Consider the following 23,223-nt stretch of genomic DNA (forward strand, 5'->3'; position numbering starts at 1 on the left):
ATGGAGATCCATGACAAGTGGTGGCCTTCAGGGATCTACATTGGGACCAGTGCTGTTTAATATCTTCATCAACAATATTGACAGCAAGATTGAGTACATCCTCAGCAAGTTTGCAGAGGACACCAAGCTGACTGGTGCAGTTGTCATACCAGAAGGATGGGATGTCATCCAGAGGGATCTGGAAAAGCTGGAGAAGTGGGCCTGCGTGAATCTCATGAGGTTCAACAAGGCCAAGTGCAGGGTCCTACACCTAGCTCAGGGCAATCCCTGATTTCAATACAGGATGGGAAATGATGTGATTGAGAGCAGCCCTGCAGAGAAGAACTTAGGGGTGTACTGATTGATGAGAAGCTCGACATGAGCTGGCAATGTGCACTTGCAGCCAGAAGGCCAACAGTATCCTGTGCTGTGTCAAGAGAAGCGTGGTCAGCAGGTTAAGGGAGGTAACTTTCCCCCTCTGCTCTGTTCTCTTGAGACCCCACTTGGAGTATTGTGTCCAGTTCTGGAATCCCTGACATAAAAAGGATATGGAACTGTTCAGACAGGTCCAGAGGAGGGCTATGAAGATCATCAGAGGACTGAAGCACCTCTATTATGAGGACAGGCTGAGGGAGTTGGGGTTGTTCAGCCTGGAGAAGAGAAGGCTCCAAGGAGACCCTATAGCAGCCATTCAGTACCTGAAGGGGGTGTACAAGAAAGCTGGGGAACTACTTTTTACAAGGCCATGTGGCGATAGGATGAGGGGGAATGGCTTTAAATTTGAAGGGGGGAGATTTAGATTAGGTATTAGGAAGAAATTCTTCAAGATGAGGGTGGTGAGAGACTGGCACAGGTTTCCCAGGGAAGCTGTGGATGACTCCTCCCTGGAAGTGTTCCAAGACCAGGCTGGGTGAGGCTTTGAGCTGCCTGGTCCTCACGGGAGGTGTCCCTGCCCATGGCAGGGGCGTTGGAACTGGATGATCTTTGAGGTCTCTTCCAACCTAAACCATTCTATGATTCTATAATTTAAGTATCACTGTACAGTTATGAAGAGAAAAAATAATTAATTTCTCATCTAATATTCATCTGAAATAAATGGTCCAGGAATGGGCCATTTATTTAGCTTTACATGCTGAATTAACTAAAAACAGAACAACAACAGCAACAAAAAAAAAAAAAAAACCAACAAAAAAACCAACAGCCCCAAAACCCCAATACCTTGTGTTTGACTTCAGTTATCCTTTGGATTTTTTCATTGACTGTTCTGATGCAGCCTGGCAGGACTACTGGTTTGTGGTAGTTTTGTTTTTCCTTTGCAGCTTAAAATAAGGTCCTAGTTGAAAGTTTTCTTTGTTCCTATTTAAACGAATGCCGTCAGTAGTTTCTTGCTACACTTAATACATTGGTTTCTTCATGATCTGTGCTTTTATGGCTTATGCCACAATGAAGTGGTGTAAATATATCTCTAAAGAGTTTATTTTTCATAGTGTCGAAGTTAAAGAATCTTTGTGTAAGTACAACCAGTGCAGCTTATGTATGTATTCTAATCCTCTTTCCCTGTACTAATATTTGTGAGCATAAATAACATGCCATCACAGGTTCTTCTCATGCAGCAGGCTGTGTAGTATAAACTGCGCTCCGTAGATCTTCTGTGTGATGAGAATATGTCAAGGCTAATAATACAAGGCTGGGGAACTTTGTACTTAGTATTATGTTGGCTATTAGCAGTGGCACACTGCACTGTGAAAGAGCAATGTACTTGGAGAGTGAACAGTGAGAATTTTCATATATTGTCATTTTATAACTTGCTGAGAATATTTTTGGGTGGGAGATGGGGAAGATGACTTGTTCTAGCTGATCTTCTTTTTCCATTTTAGGGGGTTTGTGGTTACTCTTTTATTTGGCAAAAGCAACTCAGAAAAATACCTTGAGCAGTGCGAACATTCGTTTCTTCCTTGTACATCAGTTGGGATCCCTAAGGTAAGGAGACTTGACTGGTCTTAATTTCTAGATCAGATTTTATAACTTGAAAATTTGAATTACACTAATAACCAGATTTATTCTAATAGTTGTATCCGTTTCCCGTTTAGTACAGAATAAATTCTTAATAGCCGAGAGGTAGGATTTCTAGGAATTCCTGGTTTATGAACCAATATATCTTGGCAGCTCAGAAGTTTAGATGTATCTTGGTTTAATCCATTTCTACTCATCAAAATAGAGAGAACACCTAACCCAAAGATTTCTTGTTATGTTGTGTTTAATCTCATACCTGGTTTTGAGTGAAACGTCTTGCCCTTTCTTAGCTATCAGGTCATGGCACTTCATGTTGTCTGTGAAAGGAAGGGGATGTTCAGCTTTCTTACCAGTAGCATATAGAAATGTATTTTGTGGTTTAGTGGTATGTTCTCTAATCACAGAACTTTTCTTTGTGGTTGGTTTATAGCTCAGTTGGTAAGTGGCCTTTTCTCTTAAGGCTTTGAATGTGTTGGAATAAATCCTGAATTTAAGCATGTTCTAAACAATAAAGTAATGTCACTGGGTCCAAATGGAAAATATAAAGTTTAAGGCTGAAAAGGGGCAAGTCAGCAATCAACTAATGATTCTGTTAATGAAACCTCATTTTTGAGGACTAAGGTTCTTGGTGATATATAGACTTCAGTGCCTATAATATATGTATTGTGTAGTGTTCATAGAATCATTGAATGCCAGGTTAGGTGGGGACTCAAGGATTATCTGGTCCAATCTTTTTATGTGATATATAGTCTAAATTAGATAGCCCAGCACCTTGTCAAGCTGAGCCTTAGAAGTGTCCAGCATAGAGGAATCTACTACTTCCCTTCCAATGTTTAGCTGTTCTCATGGTGAAAAATTTTCTTCTGGAAAATTCTTTTCTTCTGTTGCTTATGTCCTGTGTTTTGGGAGCAGGTTTACAAGAAGTTTTTCTATCTTTTAAATTTCCTCTACAGCAGTGTAGAGGGAAAAAACCTTTTAAGATGTTAACATTATTTTTTGGAGCTCAGTGCATCTGTATGCTCCTATTGATTTATAAGAGAATACAATCTTGGGGAAGGGGGTAATCCTTACAAGTTCAATAATTTGACTTCTAATTTGAGTGTGGATTATTGATCCATCATTTTCTCAACTGACCTGTCTTGAATAATCTCTGGGTTTAATTTTATAGTATGAAGGTATTTCTTTTTAGCTGGTTTACCAAATGCTGCCTGTTGTTCTCCAACTAAACTCTGTTAGTCTCCTACAGTAGTGTTTTGTTTGGGTTTTTTTTTTGCCACTATATTAAAATAGCATTAGCTAGCTTAGCTGAGGTTTTTAGTAGCAGTGCAAGAAGTGATGAGTCCTAACTAATGCTGAATGTGTAGTTTGCTTGAGATTCCTATTTACTATTTCCATATTGGGGTTTTTTGCCTTTATTGAAAAGTAATATATTTAACTTGAAATTGTTTTCATGTTTTAGACCGTTGTGGCTCTAAGTAGTCTCAAGCCATGAATGCTCTTTCAAGTGGCAAACATATAGGTTATGCTTCTTCCATGAACCAAGTACAGACTGAATTCACCTCAATATGAAGTTACTTTGGGATAGTGTATTTTGAGAAGTAATCTGATACAAGTTCTTTATAAAAATCTCTTTTCCCTAAAGGTAGTCAGAGTTCTTGGGTTGGTTTTTTTTTTTTTTAATATGTTCTAGGCTAAGATGAATGTTCAAATGCGTGATTTTCAAGAAATCACTTATAATTCAGAGCACCAAAATTGTGGATGGAAATAATGTGTAGAATGTAACAGACTCTAACTTGGAGCACAGGATTTGGTGCTGATGGGTTTCCTTGGTTGCTGCTTATTATGCTTATTAGTGAATGTATTATGAATGCCTCACATTAAGGAAAAATAGTTGTGTAAGTTTTATGGACGATTACATACCATTCTGCTATTTTCTTGCTTGCATGTGCAGGGAGGTTTAAAAACTAGGATTAGTCTTGCTTTTCCTTCTGCAAGTCTGTTTTATATAACTTTAGTGTCAGGAGTTTACTCGATGATGCCATAATGTTCTGGCTCTGCAAGATCCAAAATTGTCTGCAGATTTATTTTGAAATAATGTTGAATGAAAGGCAAGTTTAGAGCCTTCTGAACTGTTAATTGGAATGCCATTTTCAATAAGAATTATAGATTCAGTCCAATTTCAACAGAAGTGTGGAATGTTTGGTTGCTATCATAATTGATGTCTCTTATACTTTGTCGAAAAGACAAGGACTTTCTGTGGGCTGGGTACTATATTGCAAAATTACGATAAGTTGTTATCATTGTTATAAGTGCTGGTTTTTTATTTGATCCCTTACTGTTTGAGTCAGTTGGCCATATGCTATGTTATGGATTTGATTCAGATACTTTTATCCCATGTACCTCGTCCAGTTATGAAAGCCCATCACCGTGAGTATGCAATTTGAGAAATAATGGCTCAGTCCAAGAGAGGCATTTTTCATATTTACGTAGCATAGTTTATAAAAAGAACTTTAAAAATATCTGTTAGTGCAGCAGAGCAAAAGTTGAAGTCTGCTCAGTCACTGCAATTACGTGCTTGTGGAGCCTAGGTTTCTTTACTCTGTGCTACATCTCACGTGGAGTTCATGTCCCAAGTTCCTTATAGGTGCTTCCTACCTGCTTAAAATGAAGTAAATAGGCGTCAAATTTAGCAATAACAAGTGATACTAATTTTTGCTCTCTGAAGATTTAATACTGTTATTTTAGATTAGTACTTAGTATGAAGTGACTGTCATAGGACAGTTTTCTTCATGTGAGTTTGCTCCTTTTATGTCTGTCTTCTAAGTCAGTGTCTGGAAGGCCAGGCTTAACTGTCAGTGCTTTCCAAGTGACAACAATGGTCAGCTATTACAGCTACAATGGCATAAAATCTGGAATAAAATAAAAGCTACAATAAACTAAAAGCGGTTAAAGAAGTATTGAACAATTCCCTTGCATTGAAAGTTGAATAAAGAAAATATTGCAAAAAAATAGTTTTGTATTGTTGTACGGAGTTGGTTTATCAGGAGAAATAATGTTTTCTGGCCTCAGGTATTTCACTCTCATTCACTGTTAACTGCTTTGAATGGGAGATGCTAAGGAAGAGTCACATAAAATAGAAACTCTGGACATATGGTTTACAATTCTTTCTTTTATAATTTTTGGCAGTTCTCTGTTTCTGATACAGTCGTTAATTTCCCTCTAGATCACAGATTAAATTTTTTATTTAACAATACTGTAGGTTGTTGGGTTGTTATTTCTGGGAAAATAAAGGAGTTTATTGCAGATTTCATCTTGAGTTTGTAGAAAGGCACTGCACTGTATTGGTCCACTCAGAGAAGCACTGATAAAGGGTGTTCTTTTTCAGTATGTCACTTGCCAAAGGTCAGCTCTGGTGAAGTAATTCTTGGAGTCAAGTGCTCTGAGTTGCAAGTCCTTCTATAAAATATTTTTTTACTCCCTCATCAATTGCCTTTTAAAGACTCATCTGTCAAGTAGTGGTGGTACAAAAGAGTAATTCCTGACATGTAGACTGAGCTGAGATGGATAAAGAAACTGAGAGAAAAACCCCAATTGAACAATTACTTGCCTAAAATAGTACAAGTTGTTCATAATGAAGTATGGAACTTGAATCTTATTCACAAACTAACTTGTGCTGCTGTTGTCATATCCTTCCCCCTCCTTTTGTAACTATTTGAGTTTTACTTCCTTCTGATTTAGCATTTTAGCAAACTTACTCCTATACAGTTAGCAAGAAGTAGGTTTTCAGGTTAGTTCCTCACTATTATTGACTATATAGTGAAAAATACAGATATTATTGTTGCCCAGATAGGTGGTGGATGCCGCATTCCTGGAAACATTCAAGGTCGGGTTGGATGGGACTCTGAGCCACCTGATGCAGCTGAAGATGTCCCTGTTCGCTGCAGGGGTAGTTGAACTAGGTGACCTTTAGTGATCCCTTCCAAACCAAAGCATTCAATGATTCTATGATTATATCTTATCTACACTGTAAATTATACAACATTTTCCCTATTACTATAAAGTCATTACTGGAAGTATATGTATATCATAAGCAGTAGAGCTTATTTTTAATTATAGCTAAAACCTGCGAAGTGACATTTCCTAATCTCTTTCAAGTGCATAGAAGAAATGAAACGTGAAGCCAGACCTATTAAGATTGACAGAAGACTGACAGGTGCGAATATAATAGATGAGCCTTTGCAACAGGTAAGTTCTAATGTGGACTACTTAATCTATTTTTATTTTTGAAAGTATTGCCTATGTAATATTTAAGTAGTTGAGACAAAAATAAAAGTTGAGAAATTTTATAATGTTTGAGAGGGGTAACACTGAGGACCAGGATATTGGGCACTATTCCAGTCTGTTTTCTGTATATTATAGTTTTTTAGCATAGTGGTGATGGACACATGTAAACCAATATGAAAAAGAGGTTTCGGTATCTGAGTTGTATTGTTTTGCTCATAATTTCATAGTGATACAGGCGTATGAATCACTATGTTAACATTTTAGGAAGACTGCTGTTGCATTGTTAGGCACAAAGAGCTATTTTATATTTTGTTGTCTTTTTTTTCATTAGTTCATTGTTGTTTTTTCCTTTCCATATTCAGGTAATCCAGTTTTCCCTGAGAGACTATGTGCAGTATTGGTATTACACACTAAGCGATGATGAATCGTTTCTTCTGGAAATTAGACAGGCTCTTCAGTACGCACTTGTTCAGTTTTCTGCCAGGTAAGATAATTTGTATTTACATCAATTCACTGTCTGAGCAAATGTACAGATACCTCTATGGGTGGCATAGTAGTGAATAAATGATTAAGTTTATTGGCATAGTTCAGTGCATTTTACAGAAAGAACATGTAAAATTTTAAGATGATAAGCTAAGAACTACAGTCTTTTGCTGTTCCCTTAAGGAGTGAATTGAAGTGATGTTTGTAGTCACTGTCTTTTGCAAAATGCCCGTTTCAAAATTCAGAATAATATGTGAAATTACCAAATAGCACTTTTTCCTGCAACTTAAGCATTGAGTTGCATGAATCACCTTTTTATACGCAGGTCTGTTTCATATAAACAGCAGGGTCATTAATTCAAATATTTATATCGGCTCAGATAACTTTTAAAAGTGGAATTGCTCTTCAATATGTAAGAGCAATGAGTATTTTCAAAGGAATGGCAATCTGGGGGATGAAATAATAGGTCACATATGTAAATAAAAACATGGTTGGTTCAGAACAAATGGATAGTTTAATTGTCCCAGATGTTTTTCTGCTGTTGCTTAATCAATTAGGATGTCGGGAAACTTGTCTGGGAAATTATCTTCATGCCTTTGTCCGTTTTCTTCTTTGTTAAGTGATGATTTCAGGTATTCATCCCACTGTGCTGATTGTTATCGGTTTTCTCTTTAGAAGAAGTTGTGGATCACCTGAATATAATAAACTTCTTAGTAGTTTTGAGGTATTGTTATCCCATCCCTCTGTTGACTTGGAAAATGTAGGTCAGTGTGCTTTTCTGGCAAGAAAGGTCAAAGATGGAGGGTTAGGTTTAATGCTAGGAAAACTCCATTGTAGTAAAATCATTATAGTAAAATACTGATTGTGGAATAATGGAAATCCTAGGAAACGGTGTTGGAAACAGTAAAAACTAGGCTAAATAAGATGTACATTACAACAAGAAATCCCGTGCTATGATGAAATGGACCTGGCTACCCAACTTCAATATTATTGTCTACTTGGCCAAGTTACTTCATTCAACAACGTCAAGCACTGTGTTTGTGTCAAAGCAGGTCGAATTATGGCAATTATTTTTTTTTCCTGCAGTACTGTAGCTCTTCAAACGTAGACATCAATCCTGTGCAATTTTTCTGTACAATTCAGATTGGCTTCACAGGGCTGCAGCATTTGTTATTATTAAGAGAAAATGATATAGTGTATTTATAATGACTAGTTGGATATAGCTGTAGCAGTCTTAGGTTAGTACCATCATCTCTAATTCCATATAGCCTGCAAGCTTCTGGAGAAAGTGGATACAGTGGGATATTTATTTTTTTTCTTTGAGTTGCAAATTTGAGAGAATTATGTAAGGCTGCCACCTAGTGTTTGTATGTGATTTGTTGATTGTGCCTTTTTAGTTTGGCCCCTGAGGCATCTTAAGAGTATCTCTGCATCTTTTTCGTACCGCTAAGGAAATAGTTTTATGCACATCTAATGGTGACTGTTTTCTGATGCTAACCTATATGCAGTGTTGGAGATTCACTCTAATTATATCTCATATAAGCTATAGAATTAATTGTTGATAATATTAGGTCTTACATAGCTTCAAGTGAAACTTGTATTCTCTCGCTCATGGGCATACTGCAAATTCAGAAGAAAGTTACTTTGTTTAGGTGCCTTCCAAAAATGATAGAATGTATGGCTGAAAAAGACCTGAGGAATATTTTAGGTTTAGGTTGTAGACTGTTTAAGACGGGGTTTTTCACAGATATTTGAGAATGTAATGAATTGTAACAGTGTTCCAGATACTAATTTTGACCTTAAAACAAATCAAGTATGAGAGTGGTATTTTACAAAATTTGATCTGTTTTCAGTGCGTAGACAATTAGAAGACTGATTTATTTCTTTGCTTTTCCATGTTTTTTATCAATGTAGTTCTTGGCAGGTAGGAAGGAGAAATAGAAAATTATTATTGTTCTTTGTGTTTTGGATATAATAATTCATTTTCATGGATGTTCTTTTCTGATAGGTCAAAGGAAACAGACTGGCAGCCTTATTTCACTACACGACTTGTTGATGACTTTGGCACTCATCTTCGAGTTTTCAGGAAAGCTCAGCAAAGAATAGCAGAGAAAGGTGATCAGATGAAAGGTAATGTAATGATTTAAATGTGCTGGTATTTTTATTTCAGTAGGCGGGTATCTTACGTGTGTGAAATATAGTTAGCTTTATTTTATAATTCAAGTTTACTCTCAGGTTTCCAATCTTTACAACAAAATGTTTCTCTTTGTTTTCTTTTTTATAGACCAAGCTGAGGAACTTGTAAATACATTCTTTGAGGTTGAAGTTGAAATGGAAAAAGATATCTGTCGAGATCTAGTCTGCACTTCTCCCAAAGATGAAGAAGGTCTCAATATTATCTTCTGAAGTTATTTTTGTATAGCAGGCTAAGTTAAAATACTACCAGTTGTGTTCACAAAGTTAAATATACCGAAATTAAATATACTGAAATCTCAGCATGTGACTTTCAAAGCATAATTATTTACTATACATGTATATTTCCTCTAATTTCTGCATGTTAATATTATAATTAAGTATGTACATAGCTATTCCTCTTTTTACTGGAAGAATTTTAAGGTAGAAATGTTTTCTGGGAGGCAGGGGATGGTTTTGCAGATTCTTATTGCTTTTTGTTAAATCTGTGTCTATAGTCTTCATTTAAAAAAATCTGTCTTTTGGGGCAAACTGTGAACAATGGGGAAAAAAACTCTGTATATTTTAATACATTTGAAGAAAATACATTTGAGTTACTTTTTTGGTTCTTGGCATTCCTTTTTCTTTTGTCTTTGTGTTGAGACTATAGATGTCTCGGGTTTACATCAGTGCTAACTATATTCAGTCTTGAAAGGTGTTACTGTGATGCTTGGACTGCAAGAATATCTGTGATTGTATATTTGAATTTAATTTTAAGGGTTTATCCGTTGGGTTTTATGATATCAGGTAAGATGTGAAATAACGTAATACAAAAATTGTGCTGAGGATTTTTTGTTCTCTCCCCTTAGGATTCCTAAGGGATCTGTGTGAGGTTTTACTGTATATATTGCTACCTCCTGGAGACTTCCAGAACAAGATCATGCGATACTTTGTCAGGGTAAGTATGGGCTCTAAAAGCCATCCCAGTTCTTTGGTTTAATGCCATAAAAAATTATAGATTTGAACTACTTTTTTGATTTTATTTTGTGAAATGGTTTTAATTTAATATTTGGTTATTTTAAATGCAGTGCAATACTGATAAGTAATAGCAGAGAACAGTTTGTAGTTTGTCTGCAATGTTTTTTTTAAGTTTCTTTTTCTCTTAACAATATTAGAAAAGTGTGATAAAATTGATGTTGCTTTTCTTGAGATATTAACGTCTTAACGTTAGTTTGTAGGGAAGGTGCTAGTGTTGAACTTTCTCTGTAATTACACACTTTTTATTTAACAGCTACGTAGTCATCTTTATATTGCTGCAGTTATATTAGCTTTATGAATAAATGTATAAAATTATTTATTACATCTTATTTTTCAGGAAATCCTCTCCCGAGGAATTCTTCTTCCATTAATAAACCAGCTCAGTGATCCTGATTATATTAATCAGTATGTCATATGGATGGTAAGATTTACCATGTTTAAAATGAGTAATATTTCCTCAATATATTCATATGAGGCTTTAATTGTGGTTCCTGCAGTCATGGCAGATTGATATCTGGTAGAAAAATTTCAAATGGATATATTGGCAAAGATAGTGAACTTCTGGCTTTGTTGAATTTTATATTAATATTACTATATTATTTTATATTAATACTATAGTATTTATATGTATACATACACACATGTTCACACTCTATCTGTATTATCTATACTCCGTGTTGTGGTCATTTGGCAAGTTACCTGACTGAGGTCTGATGTATGATGAAGTGTAAAGTTGAGTTCTCTGTTTCACTGAGCTGTTCAGCAAGTATGGCAGTAACCCTTGAAGTTTTTTCCTTGGCTCTTTTTACAATGTGTCTTTTAAAGCTTAAGTGGCCTTCAGAATGACAAGTAGTAAGACTCTTTTTCCTCTTCTGCTGAGGAATCCCAAGGTAATTGTTTCAGGGATATTTGTGGTAACCCTTAATAGTTAAGCTGAATGGGAAGTAACAAAGTAGTAACATAGTAAAAGTAACATAAATAGAATATTCACGCTTTAATTAAAGTTGCTGATACTTACAGAGCAAGTTAAAACTTGTAGTTTATTATTTCTTATTGGTCATGAATCAAGTTGGGTTTTGTTTTGGTTTTTTTTACTATCCTTTCCCCCAGTCCTCTTTACTTTTATACTTATATTGTAGTCTTATACCACGCATTCAAGTTCTATGCTGAAAACACCCTTGGATTTCAGAGTACAGGTTCTTATGTACAGAATGAGTTCAAGTGTACATGTCCAGCCACGTCCATTTCATGTAGAAGTTTGCACACTACTTTTCTAGTTTTAATAAGAAAAATACATTGCTTCTTATATGAACCAAGCTTTTCAGTTTTTGTTTCACCTTTCCTCCTACTCATGTTCTTTATTTGTAACTTGGCCTCATTCTTTATTTACTGAGCACTGCCACCGGCTGCATCCAAATATAGAATTCTGAGTTTTTTATAAAGTTTCTGTTGTGATGGTGATGTCCCAAATATTAATTTTCATAATTGCTTTCTGAGATGAGGAAGTAAATGTGCTCAGGAAAGATAAAGAAGAATAAATGCTTTCAAAAATTTAATACAAGTCTTATGAAATTAAGATTGTTGAAGAAATGAAGGTCGGAAGTGGAGATGACTGAAATAAATTCTGGCTACTTTTGGATCCTGTGACATAGAATCAGATTTGAATGAAAAAAATCAGTTTCTGGAAATGAGAAGTTTAATTCCATGTTTCTAGGTGCAATATAGTTTGATACTAATTCTCTTGCAATAAAATATAAAGATTCAGTATAAAATTAAGAAATTAATCCAAATTTGTCTTTCTTCACTGTGAAATTCACTTTTTTATGAAGTGTTTGAAGTTCGAGTATCACTTGTACTATTGCTTTTAAAAGCAGATTTCTAAGAAGATTTTTCCATTAACTTGGGTCAAAGTGTTCAGTCTTTGTTCTCTCCGCTCAATGCATGTCATGTCAATGCACTTCTGCAGTACAGACAAAGTATTTAATTTCCAGATCAAAGTGAGTGTTTTTGGAAGATGTGGGTGAAGTGACTTTTTTTGGCTTCAGATGGTAAAGACAGAGTTAGTGCACAACTCTCTGCATCCGTGTGCACGTACTGTAAAGCCTTCCTCTGATCTCCATGTTGAAATCACAACATGGTTTCTAGGGATCTCAGCAGCACATTACGCTTCCTTCACATGCACGAATTCTTTTTAGTCCCCTGGGCAGGTTCACCCTATGCCAGTATTGGGAAAATAGTATGTATTGAAATAGCTTAATAGTATTTTCTAGGTTATCTGAATTAGGATTTTGGAGGGGATAATAGAAGCATCAAATTGTTTTTAAAATGCTGCTTGCAGTGCTGTATGAAAATGATTCATTTAATGAAAAATCATTTTATGTTGTTCACACTGTAAAATTTTTGTTTCAGATTCGTGATTCCAACTGTAACTATGAGGCCTTTATGAATATTATTAAATTAAGTGATAATATAGGAGAGTTGGAAGCAGTGAAAGATAAAGCAAGTGAAGAACTGCAATATCTTCGATCTCTGGACACAGCGGGAGATGGTTAGTGCTGCATTTTTTTACAAAAAAATGAAATGCATTTACCAGCATGATCTCTGAAGAATATTCCCAAAAATTTAGAAAGTAAAAACTGATATGCAGCGTACTATAAAATATTTTGTAATTTAAAAAATAAATAAATTATATGTGAAGTGTTAAAACTTGAATCTTCTTATGTGCCTTTCTCGTTATATGTAGACTGAATGGTTAGGTGCCTAAACTGCAACTGAATTGAAACTTGCCTGACTGGTTCTGAATTTCAGTAATACTTTACATATTAATGGGTAGTCAGTTAACAGTTAATCTGAAAAAGGAAAGTGAAAGATATTTCTTCTTCACTTTTATCAGTAAAGTATTTAAGATGAAAAAAACCCCTTTGTCTTCAAAACTGATATGTTTTTTTCGTCATATGTCACTTTTAGTATGATATTTTTATACAGAAGTTGATTTATTCATTTGCATTGCTTAATCTTCTTTTGGTTTTGCTTTCAGATATCAACACTATAAAAAATCAAATAAACAGTTTATTGTATGTTATTAAAGTATGTGATTCAAGAATTCAGAGGTTGCAGTCAGGAAAAGTAAGTGGTTTAGATTTTTTTTTTATTTCCAAAAGAGTGAAGGTGCAAATGGCTTACTTGTTTGCGCTAGCTTTTTAATTCTGGAGTTTTGAAACACAATTTGAAGCATGCAGTTATAGAAATACATTATACACCTGAAGTTAGTCTTGTATATGCAGTTTTTAAGTATGGAAAAAAATTCCAGGCGTTCATATGTTTGGAGTTTTTTGGATTTTGACTTTAGCAGTGTAGATATGTTACTGTATCTTAAAAGTATTCATACTTACTCAGTACAAGAGTTAAACCAAAATGCTACATATATACAAAGCATGTTTGTATTTATACCTGTAGATTCAGGGTTTTTTTCTGCTCTGGTGCGTATTGTGTGTATCTGGAGCTCAGCCTTTTGCAAAGATATCATTCTTGTTGATAATGGTACCCCTTGCTGATTATTTTGCAATGCCTCATAGACTCCATGTATTGCCTTTTGTCTGACATGTTTACTGCTTTAGCTACGAAAAGCCTAAGGCAAACTGGATGTTAAATTTGAGACTTTTATGTAGTTCTGGTTTGCTTGTTTTATATCTTAAGTCTGACAGAGTCAGTATGTTTGACTTTGCTTAGTTTCTTGACTCTCTTAATTGGACCTAGATGAGGCTCCAATGTAATCCTGTGCATACTGTCTGTTAAAATGTTTGCAGTATTCTAGAGCTGGGTCTGGAAACGTCACTGTAATACCAAGAAATGTTATAGTAACAGAAAAAAGTTGGGCAGAGATTAATTTAAGTTCTAGTGACTTGTACCCCATCAAATTCTGACATTGATTCATCTTGTTAATTAATTTTAATGCAACTGTCACTGTCGGTGAGGGATTTGGTGTTAATTTGACCTGTATAGTGTCATATGAATGGCAGTGTTAAAAGCCAGCTTCCCATGTAGCAGAAATCATCCGTGTTGGAGGCAAATAGTTGTGAAAACTTGACTTTATGATCCAGATCTTCACATATTAGTGACTGTGAAAATAACTAAACATTGAGAGGCTGCTTTACTATCTGTAAGATAAATTATCTTTTAGTACATTTCCTTTATGGTAAGCAGAAATTTTAAAAGCTACTACTAAAAATAAAGCTGATGAGCACACTGAACTGTCTTACAGGAAATAGATACTGTGAAACTGGCAGCAAACTTTGGAAAACTTTGCACAGTCCCTCTGGACCATATTCTGGTAGACAATGTTGCACTACAATTTTTTATGGGTGAGTGTTAATTTATCTTAGCTTTTTTATTTATAAAGAATATATTAATATTCTAATTAGAGTTAGAATTAGAGTATTACTAATAACTTGCAAGACTGTACACTTGAAATCATTAAATGTGGGTGTTTACTGAGACATAAATGTGTGTGAGTCCCTTGCAAGTGGGAACTCAAACCTGTTTTGCAAATCAGTCTGTAATAAACTGTTCAGAGCACCATACTCATTATTTCTGTAAGCTTATATCAAGCTTGTTTCAATACTGATCTCTCTGAAAGACTGTTATTGCAATGTTTCTTGGCCTGTCATTTCACACGTTCATCCTGTTTAGAATAGAATCATTGCAAGAATTATTTATAGGTTTATAATTGGAGTAACTCTGAAACTGATGACAGTTGCTAGTCTGACTGTTGCTGGTCTCACCGAAGCTAATGAAAGTCATGACTGTAGTGGTTAGATTGAAGTTTAGAGGATTACTAGGCTTCTGAGGGTTGTCTTCCTTGAGAAGCTGAAATACAGGAGTAATTTATGTACTGTTTTAGATTTATCATATAATCAAGAAAATTGACAGATTAAAGTTATATACTAAATTTTTATTACTTTCTAATGTTTGATTCTCTTCTGGGAATTAATTGGGCTGCTGATGGTCATTACTAAGAATATCAATCAGTTTCATTGGTGATAATAGTCCTTTTAATGCAGGAAATGCACGTGATTTGCTAGAATTCCGGTTTGAACTTCCTCTCAACTTGTATCGTGCTGCACAAGCCTATTACATCCACACAGTAATTGTGGATTCACATCTTACTTGTGCATTTTAGGAATCATTTAGGTTCCTAGACTTTGCTCACAATTTTGTTTACTGGCATATATAATAATACTTATATTTTGATTCTAGATGGCAAGTATTCTAGGTGTATAACCAAATCTAGGGTTCCATATGTAGTTAACATCATAGAGAATTCTTATTCTAAGATGCAAAACAATAACTATGAGTGTGTGGTGGCTGTTTTCTGTAGATTACATGCAGCAGACTGGTGGCCAAGCACATCTGTTTTTCTGGATGACAGTGGAAGGATACAGGGTTACGGCACAGCAACAGCTGGAGGTACTTCAAAGCCGGCAGAAAGATGGAAAACATCAGACTAATCAGACCAAGGGTCTATTAAGAGCAGCTGCATTTGGAGTTTATGAGCAATATTTATCAGAAAAGGTAGGAATAACTTACTTCTGCATTGTTTGTAGTTTGTTTGGTATTTATTCTTTGTACAAATACTACTTTGGTAGTTGTGGCTACATTAATATGAAGTGGATGTGACGTAGCAGAAGTTGACATTTAAGCTATTACTTGTCTATCTTTTTATGTTAAGCAATAAGAATATGTCTTCCTTTTTTTCTTCTTTTATTTCCTCTCATTTCCATAGAAAAAGGTTCATACTGACACTATCTTGTTAAATGCACTGAATTTTTCCTTAGAAGCTGACTTTCTGGAATAGTGAGAAATTAGAGAAAATGTGAAGACAGAATAAGAAATTGTCCCATTGTGTGCTGTCTGTTTTCCTTTCCCTTCCTTTTACCCTGCCCTCTGCACTTTCCTCCCTCTGTCCTGCTGCCCCCCCAAGAAATGTTTTCAAAATGATGCAGCCCAATATTTGTACAAACTTGAGTTAAGATTGAGTTTTCAGGTGAAATAACTTCCTGTCTCTCTGCAGCTGTGTGTAAAAATTGCTCAATGTCATCATTGGGTGTCTTTAAATAGACTAGTCTTGAATGCTTCCAGTAGTCATGTAGTAATGGAGTCCACTGTTAAAGAGAACACTTGTCGACTTGTGTTAACAAAGCATCTTTGTTTTGAATATGTGTATGAATAAAAAACCCCTCTCAACTCACTCAAAGGCTTCCCTTAACGAATTATCCTTCAAATCTGTTGTAATCCTTCTCTTTCCACGTCATTTCTTTCACCTTGTTTTTTCACATCAAGAGTCTATCCACATGGTGGTCTTTAGACTGTGCAGAGCTTGCTCTGATGGATTTTTGAGCTGACTGAATGATTACCAGTTTGAAGTCAGAAGCCACCTAACATCAGAGCTGTTCCAAAGCTTATAAACTCAGCCTCTCAGAGCCTTTTAATAGATAGTGGGCTGTGTCTGGTCTGGTTCAGCGCTGGCTCCCCATCTCTGTTACAGAAAATGGGGAATGTATGTGAACTTGGGCCCATCTAAAAGAATGCTTAATGGGCAGTAGTTTGAAGTATGTCATACAAAGCGGTGACTGTGAATCTGATATCTGATAGAGTTAGTGTGCTAGAAGCTGTAATGGGGTCTGCATAAGAAGCTACTGTGATTACAGCAACTGTCTTCCCAGGAATTGGCAGAGCTGACAATCTGTTAGCCTCTCCTCAGATACTTCAGGACTTCATCCATGTGCTTTCTTACTGGCTTGTTATTAATTTCTGAATCTAGATCTTTCTATTCATAGATAAGCCTGTTTTTAAATCTGAGTAAGTCCGATATAGTTATTGCTTCAAATGAATGTGCATAAAGTGTTTTCAGCGTGATTCTTTGTGTTTAATCCTGACATTTCTGAGTTTCAAAACAAACTCTGAAGTTAATTTTGGGGGGAGGAGAGGGTTTGATTCATGTTGTGTGTTGTAGACAGTTCTAGAGCTAGAAGTACTCATGAAGAAGAAACTTAGTTTGGTTAGGAAACTGTCAAATTGCATTAGATTTTATTTGTGAATATAGAAGCTTCCTTATTTTTATGCTGCAAAAGTTGATTTAGATCTCTATGACAGGCATCTCCAAGAGTTAATATTGATGACAACTTAGTAGCAAAACTGGCAGAAACACTGAATCATGAGGACCCAACACCTGAAATCTTTGATGACATTCAGAGAAAGGTATACTTTTTTTCATCAGGTATTTCATAGGAACTGTTAAGTCTATGGAGTATTAAATTTATCACTACAACCAGTGCAAAAAGAGGAAGGAACTCAAAGATTTGAAACCTGTAACTTGTTATACCATTTTCCTATACTATAAAAATCATACTCTAAATTCCCAGCTTCTGCTTAGCCATATGTAGTCCATGGTTTTCAAAGGAATAGAAAGAGAAAGAGTAGGTGTCCTGTATGAAATTAATTATGAAGCACAATTTAGAATTATGGGATTATTATTTGTGTTTATGCAACAATTTGAGAAAATGGGCCTGTTTAGACTAACTAAGCGGTACAATTTTGGTCTGGTTTTACCTCTCTTTTTCAAAGGTGGATGTAAGAACGTTACCGTATTTATTCTATATATCTTTCAAGAAGTTAATTTGACTATTCTGTTTTTGCAAGCCTGCACAGTGTAGCACTCAGTAGCAGCAAATACAGAATAAAAAGCAGTCTTTTTGCTACCTGCATACATAGATGTTATCACTGAAGTCTAATATATATATATAAAAGGATTAATATTATGGCAGTAAATTATATACTCAGTCTGAGAGGTTTTTATTTTAGGTCATTAACTTAGTGGTCTCATTCATGCCAAAAATTAGTGATATGAGCTGTTGAAGTTAGAATCATTTTATTCAGCTTCAGGTCTACATGCAAGACTAATGAAAACAGCTTGTGAAGTCTGTTGCTCAGAGTAGGTTACAAAGGCCTCACATGTGATTTCTGCTGAAAGCATAAATTTCTCTTGTGTTACAAAGGAAATTGAGTTCCTCAGGCTTTCATGAATTGTTTTCTTCCATCTTTACCAGGTGATAATATTTGTATAAAGTATTCCATGAAAAAAAAATCATGATTAAAATATTCCAGAGTTGACATGAATATCCAGACTTAATTAATTAATTCCCCCTACATTTGAGGTTGTATGACTAAATCTTGAGGTTCATGCTGTATTGGTTGAACTGGAAACTTTCAGGAAAGTAGCATCCAGTGTCTCCCCTCCATTCCTTTCCCTCTTCTCTCCTCTCCCCCTAAGTGTTTGCAGGTTTACATTTATAGTTGTATCAACAAAAAAGGACTCAGAGGGAGAACCTGTTGTGAAATGGGTAAAGACCAAAAGTGTGCCTGGTGCAATTGAAGGGTTAAGAGAAAGGAAACATTTAGTTAACATGCTACTTTCTTTCTTAAGACTGTATTATACTTCCAGCAAAATCAGTTCTTGTAACTGTTTCATTAATAATAAGCCTCAGTTGAAATTTCACAAACTTGTATTGGAATCTTAAAGGAAACCCAGAAACATGTAATAGAATGCGTCCATGCATGTTGGTCATGCAGAATTTATAAAAGCTTGTCTGATAATTATAAAATATAGTAAGTATTTATAAGGCTGGAATTTTTATTTCATTAGGTGTATGAATTGATGCTGCGAGATGAAAGATTCTACCCCTCTTTCAAACAGAATGTGTTGTATGTGCGTATGTTAGCTGAGCTGGATATGCTGAAGGATCCCAGTTTCAGAGGATCAGATGATGGTGAAGGAGGTGAGCTATATATATGTAAAGGGGATTTCCTGGGACCATTCTTTCTTCTACTTTAAAATGAAAATAAGAATATTATCTACACTGTTTTTGAGAAATTAAAAAGTTCCTGTAGTTTCCTCCTTGTGCTTTTTTTTTTTTTTGTAAAATTTTTTGGGTCTCAAATAGGGTTTTTTTCTGTAGTAACCATATTAGTCTCATGTAAATTTTTTGTCAAGTCTTGGTAACAGATGTGTCTTTAAAATAACTACGTGACTAATTCTCATTTTTATTCAAAAGTATTGAGGTTCGGCATGTTGGGCTCTTTTGATCTGCAACTGTATCTGGAAATAGAAATTGAAAGTGTGTACAAAATGTTGCTTTTTAAAGCACATAAAGTCATTGTTCTCATACAAGTTTAATGGAATTTAACTGTTAAACTGACTCCGTGATGAAGCAATTTCATGTGATGATATAAGCTTGAAAAGGAGCATTTATTTCATATAGCATAAACTAATAGTATAAACTTGCATACGTTTTCCTTCACGTGTCTTTATTGTAAACTTGAAGTACTTCTGTGTTGGGTGCAATATTTTGCCCAATTCTAAAGTTGTCCATTGTTTTCCATAATGTTTTATATTTGTATTTTTATTTCTTACGTGTGGCCCCACATTGGAAAAAATCTTGTAACCTACTTTTTCCTTTCCCCTTCATCACTGCTCCCAGAATCTTTTAATGGGTCTCCTACTGGCAGCATTAATCTGGTAAGTGCTTGGGGTTTTTTGTTTTTTTTTTCTACTCGACAGTAGGGAAAGTTATAAAATAATTTAAATTAGTACATTCAAGGCTTTACTTTATTGCAGTTTAATTTCTGAAAAAGTTTTTGAATCAAATCAAAACACACGGTAGGTATAATTCTATAAGATAAAATTGTCCGTTTAGTACTTTTCCCTGCATTTAATGAAATTGTGCATTGTTGCTCACAGAAACAGAAATAGTTAATGCAAAGCATAATTTGGAGGTGGGTAATAATGGGGAAAAAGATTCTTTGAAACTTAAATCTTGAAGGACTAAATTCAAGTAGACTGTAAAATCAGGCATTTAATTAAATTTTTATAGCTTGTTTGTTCTATTTTTTTGAATTAGGTCTTAGTCTAGAAACCTAAAATTGTCTGGAGTTGATCTATTCAAAACATGATTTTTTTTTTTCTGGTCCTGACCAATTTCAAGTTCAATTTTTGGTATTTTTTTTTTTAAGCAGTTCTGACTGTCAGTTTGTCAGAACCTTTTCTGTGTTACATAAATTCACCTAGATATTTGAAATACACTTAGGCGTGTGCTAGTGGTTGTGTATGCATGAAGAGAATTGTGTACTTCTACCAGACTCTTTCCAAATAATCTTTTCACATAGATCTTATTAGTTTTAAAGTGTTTTAACTGAAAATCCGATCACAGTTATTTAAAAAGGAAAAGTCATAAAAATTTTGTATTCTCTCCCCTCTTTCCTACTTGATTCTTCAGAGTATATGTAGCTGAGCCCCAAAATATGCAAAGTTCAATTGTGCATAGGACAGTATTTTTCCAAATATTTTCATTTTAGAGAAGTTTGCAGTCTGCATGCAATTTCCTGGCTCATGTGATTCATAGGCCTTTTTAATTCATTCTTGGAAGATGCTGTAGCTCCTTAGGAGTTCCAGGGCATAGGTTAAATCATGCTTGCACACAGCAGAATAGATTTTGTTTTGTAAAAGGAATACATGTAACATATATGTAAAGGTGTTTCCATGTGGGGATTGTTTGTTTGTTTGTGGGGTTTGTTTTGTTTGCTTGGGGTTTTTTTGTTTGTGTGGCTTTTTTTAAGTTGGCTTTTTTTCCTATTGTTTTCCATTTGTTTACATTTTGAAATAGAAAGAAAAGGCAAGGTTGGCACAATTTACACAAACTTAATTTAGCTGTATTTTTTATAAATTTACATACAATTCTAGTAACATTTCATAGGAGATCAATTTAATTGACTAATCTCTTAGGAAAAAAATTCAAATGTTTGGATGTATCGTAGTCCTATTTTATGGATTGGGATTTGTCATTGCAGTGGCCTTTCTGACTAGTGTTTATCTGCTGCTTGCTTTCATGTGTCCTTTCCAAATTAAGCTAGAAAGTCTTAAAGCCTTTAACAAGCGCAGTTGCAATACAAATAGATATTCACATGGAACACTTCCAAGTCTTGGTTTTTGTTGTTGTGAAATGTATGTTTGCAGAGTATGAAATTTATTGTTTTAATGAAGAGTGAAGAACGTTCTAGCAGGCATGTGTAATAAAGCTCTGTTTATGCAGAAGAACTTTGCTTTCTGTGGTCCATATTGCTCAGGGCTATTGAAGGCTTTCAGTGCTTTTACAGGTGTGTGAATACTGGTAGATTAGTTTTTCCTGGCTGAATTCCATGTCAAAAGTAAATTTCTGTACACCTAGTTTAGCTCCCTCATGTTTGTCAGATACTTGAAGAAAAACAGACCATGGAAAGGTTACTTCAAAGGTCAGGGAAATTGTGTACTTATAGCTAATGACAATGCATTGAATAAGATTGAGTTGTAGTGTGATATTTTTGCTTTTTAATTGACTTGTGTTCCTGTGAATATACCTAATGTCAAAGATATGAAATACAAACTGTCTGATGTGTTATCTGTTCAAATTTCAACCATTTCATTTGCTGGTATTAATTTTTGCTGTGTAGTGCCTTGCCACAGCAACTGACTGTTTCCTTAAGTTTCCAGTATAAAATACATTGTCTGCAGTTTATACTGTTGCTGTAAGAATGTATTTTAAGATTATTTGGAAGGGACATTGAAAACTATTTTGAGGAACAGTTATTTTACAAAATGAATCTTTCTTTTCCTTTTTTCAATCTGGAACTTTTGAACTCTAAGTTTACAAGCTATATCATAAGATATTTAGGAGAGTCCTTGCTGTTGTATATGTTAAAGCATAGTTAGTGGGTTCAAACCTTTTTAATAATGCCATTTATTCCATATCTAGACATTATAACAGAAATGTTATTTCTCACACCTTCTATAGTGGATATTTAGGAACAGACTGAACGTGATTGCAGTAGAGAAAAGACATTCTCTCTAGGGAACTTAAGGAAGGAGTGGAATATTATGTTGACATATTGAGCAGATGGTAAAGATTCAGATGAAGGAGGGGCAAGAGCAGAGTCTCTAATTTACGTTTCAAGTCCAATCTATCTTTTGATTTTAATAATTTAAGATTGGCTTACGTTTAAGGAAACTGAAGAGCTTAGAAACTTGATTGATTTATATTGGGGTTTTAATTTGATGCAGGTATGGCACTGCTAACCGAGTAGGTCCCATTCTAGGTAACTTGTGGCAACTTGCTATTGAGCTGGTTTGGTTAAATTATAAAAGATAGTTGATAGGTGCATGTTCATTCTGAATGTGTATCTTTGAAGTATTTTAGAATTTTGGGGTGGAAATATATAAAGTAGTTGGGATCCCAGTGCCTATGAATTCTACTTAAGTAGCTCCATCTCTTTTTTTTTTTTTTTTTTTCTTTTTTTAACTTGGTAATTTAAGATCACACATGTAGTGGCCCGTTTTCTTATTTCTTTCAGTTGTGTATACAAGCTTTTCACTCAACAGTCTTGAAGAGCTTCGTTATGTTCCAATTTAGTAGTCATGTGTATTAAGTTCAAGTAATAGCAAAGCTTCTCTAAACGACCTGCTGGCTTTTTTTTGATCACAGTGATTATGGAATTGGTTAGCTAGCTGAAGGTGTGCCTTTTCAATTTTATGAGGGAAAACATCTCAGACAAAAGTACTTGCTGTTTTTTGCATACAGAAGAGAGATTATTCAAGTTTTACTGCACTGTAACGCTTATTTAATGCCTTAAGTCAGTTGAAAGAAAACAGAATGGTGTAAAGATAAAACCAAACAATCAACAATAAACAGCTGTATCTATACAGTTGTTCCTTTTTTTTTTTTAATGCTCAGTAAAAGACTATTTATAGATGTACTTTTATTAGAGGTGAGTTAACAGATAAAAAAGTGGCAAATATGTTAGGAGTGGTCACAAAGCTGTGTGAAACTAGTAGGGGAAATGAAGGGCGCTATACAGAAAGGCTTTAGTAACCAGGTAGTAGACTTTTTTGCATTGTTGCAGTGCATTAAGATGTTCTATTGTAATGAACTGAAAGTTTGAAAATGAAGACTCAGAAAGCATCTATCATATATGATGTATCAATGACCGTACTCTCTTGCCCATTTCTTCCTTCTCACCTCTCTCCCCTATCCTACAGTCCTTAGATGACCTTTCAAATGTCCCTCCTGATGAGACAGTTCAGCTCCTTGCATACATCTCAGATACTGGTAAGTGAATCTGTTATGATGGCTGCTTACTTGTTTTTCCACCATTTATTTTGAGTTTTTT

The 23,223-nt window shown here is 34.9% G+C and overlaps 1 protein-coding gene across 5 annotated transcripts in view; it reads left to right on the forward strand.

Annotated features, from left to right (window-relative positions):
* SNX13 (sorting nexin 13) overlaps positions 1-23,223 on the forward strand; it is a 121,898-nt gene that overhangs the window by 80,194 nt on the left and 18,481 nt on the right. For all 5 annotated transcript variants that reach the window (XM_054058880.1, XM_054058877.1, XM_054058876.1 and 2 more), the window contains 15 exons: positions 1,857-1,959; positions 6,148-6,237; positions 6,639-6,760; positions 8,768-8,889; positions 9,044-9,145; positions 9,801-9,889; positions 10,307-10,390; positions 12,379-12,517; positions 13,007-13,095; positions 14,231-14,330; positions 15,347-15,540; positions 17,122-17,226; positions 18,671-18,803; positions 19,506-19,543; positions 23,093-23,162. In XM_054058880.1, the coding sequence (XP_053914855.1) occupies positions 1,857-1,959; positions 6,148-6,237; positions 6,639-6,760; positions 8,768-8,889; positions 9,044-9,145; positions 9,801-9,889; positions 10,307-10,390; positions 12,379-12,517; positions 13,007-13,095; positions 14,231-14,330; positions 15,347-15,540; positions 17,122-17,226; positions 18,671-18,803; positions 19,506-19,543; positions 23,093-23,162 (1,580 nt within the window). The remainder of the gene's footprint in view (positions 1-1,856; positions 1,960-6,147; positions 6,238-6,638; positions 6,761-8,767; positions 8,890-9,043; positions 9,146-9,800; positions 9,890-10,306; positions 10,391-12,378; positions 12,518-13,006; positions 13,096-14,230; positions 14,331-15,346; positions 15,541-17,121; positions 17,227-18,670; positions 18,804-19,505; positions 19,544-23,092; positions 23,163-23,223) is intronic.

This window comes from Cuculus canorus, chromosome 2 (genome assembly GCF_017976375.1).
Source record: "Cuculus canorus isolate bCucCan1 chromosome 2, bCucCan1.pri, whole genome shotgun sequence".
In the NCBI taxonomy this organism is placed as follows: Eukaryota; Metazoa; Chordata; class Aves; order Cuculiformes; family Cuculidae; genus Cuculus; species Cuculus canorus.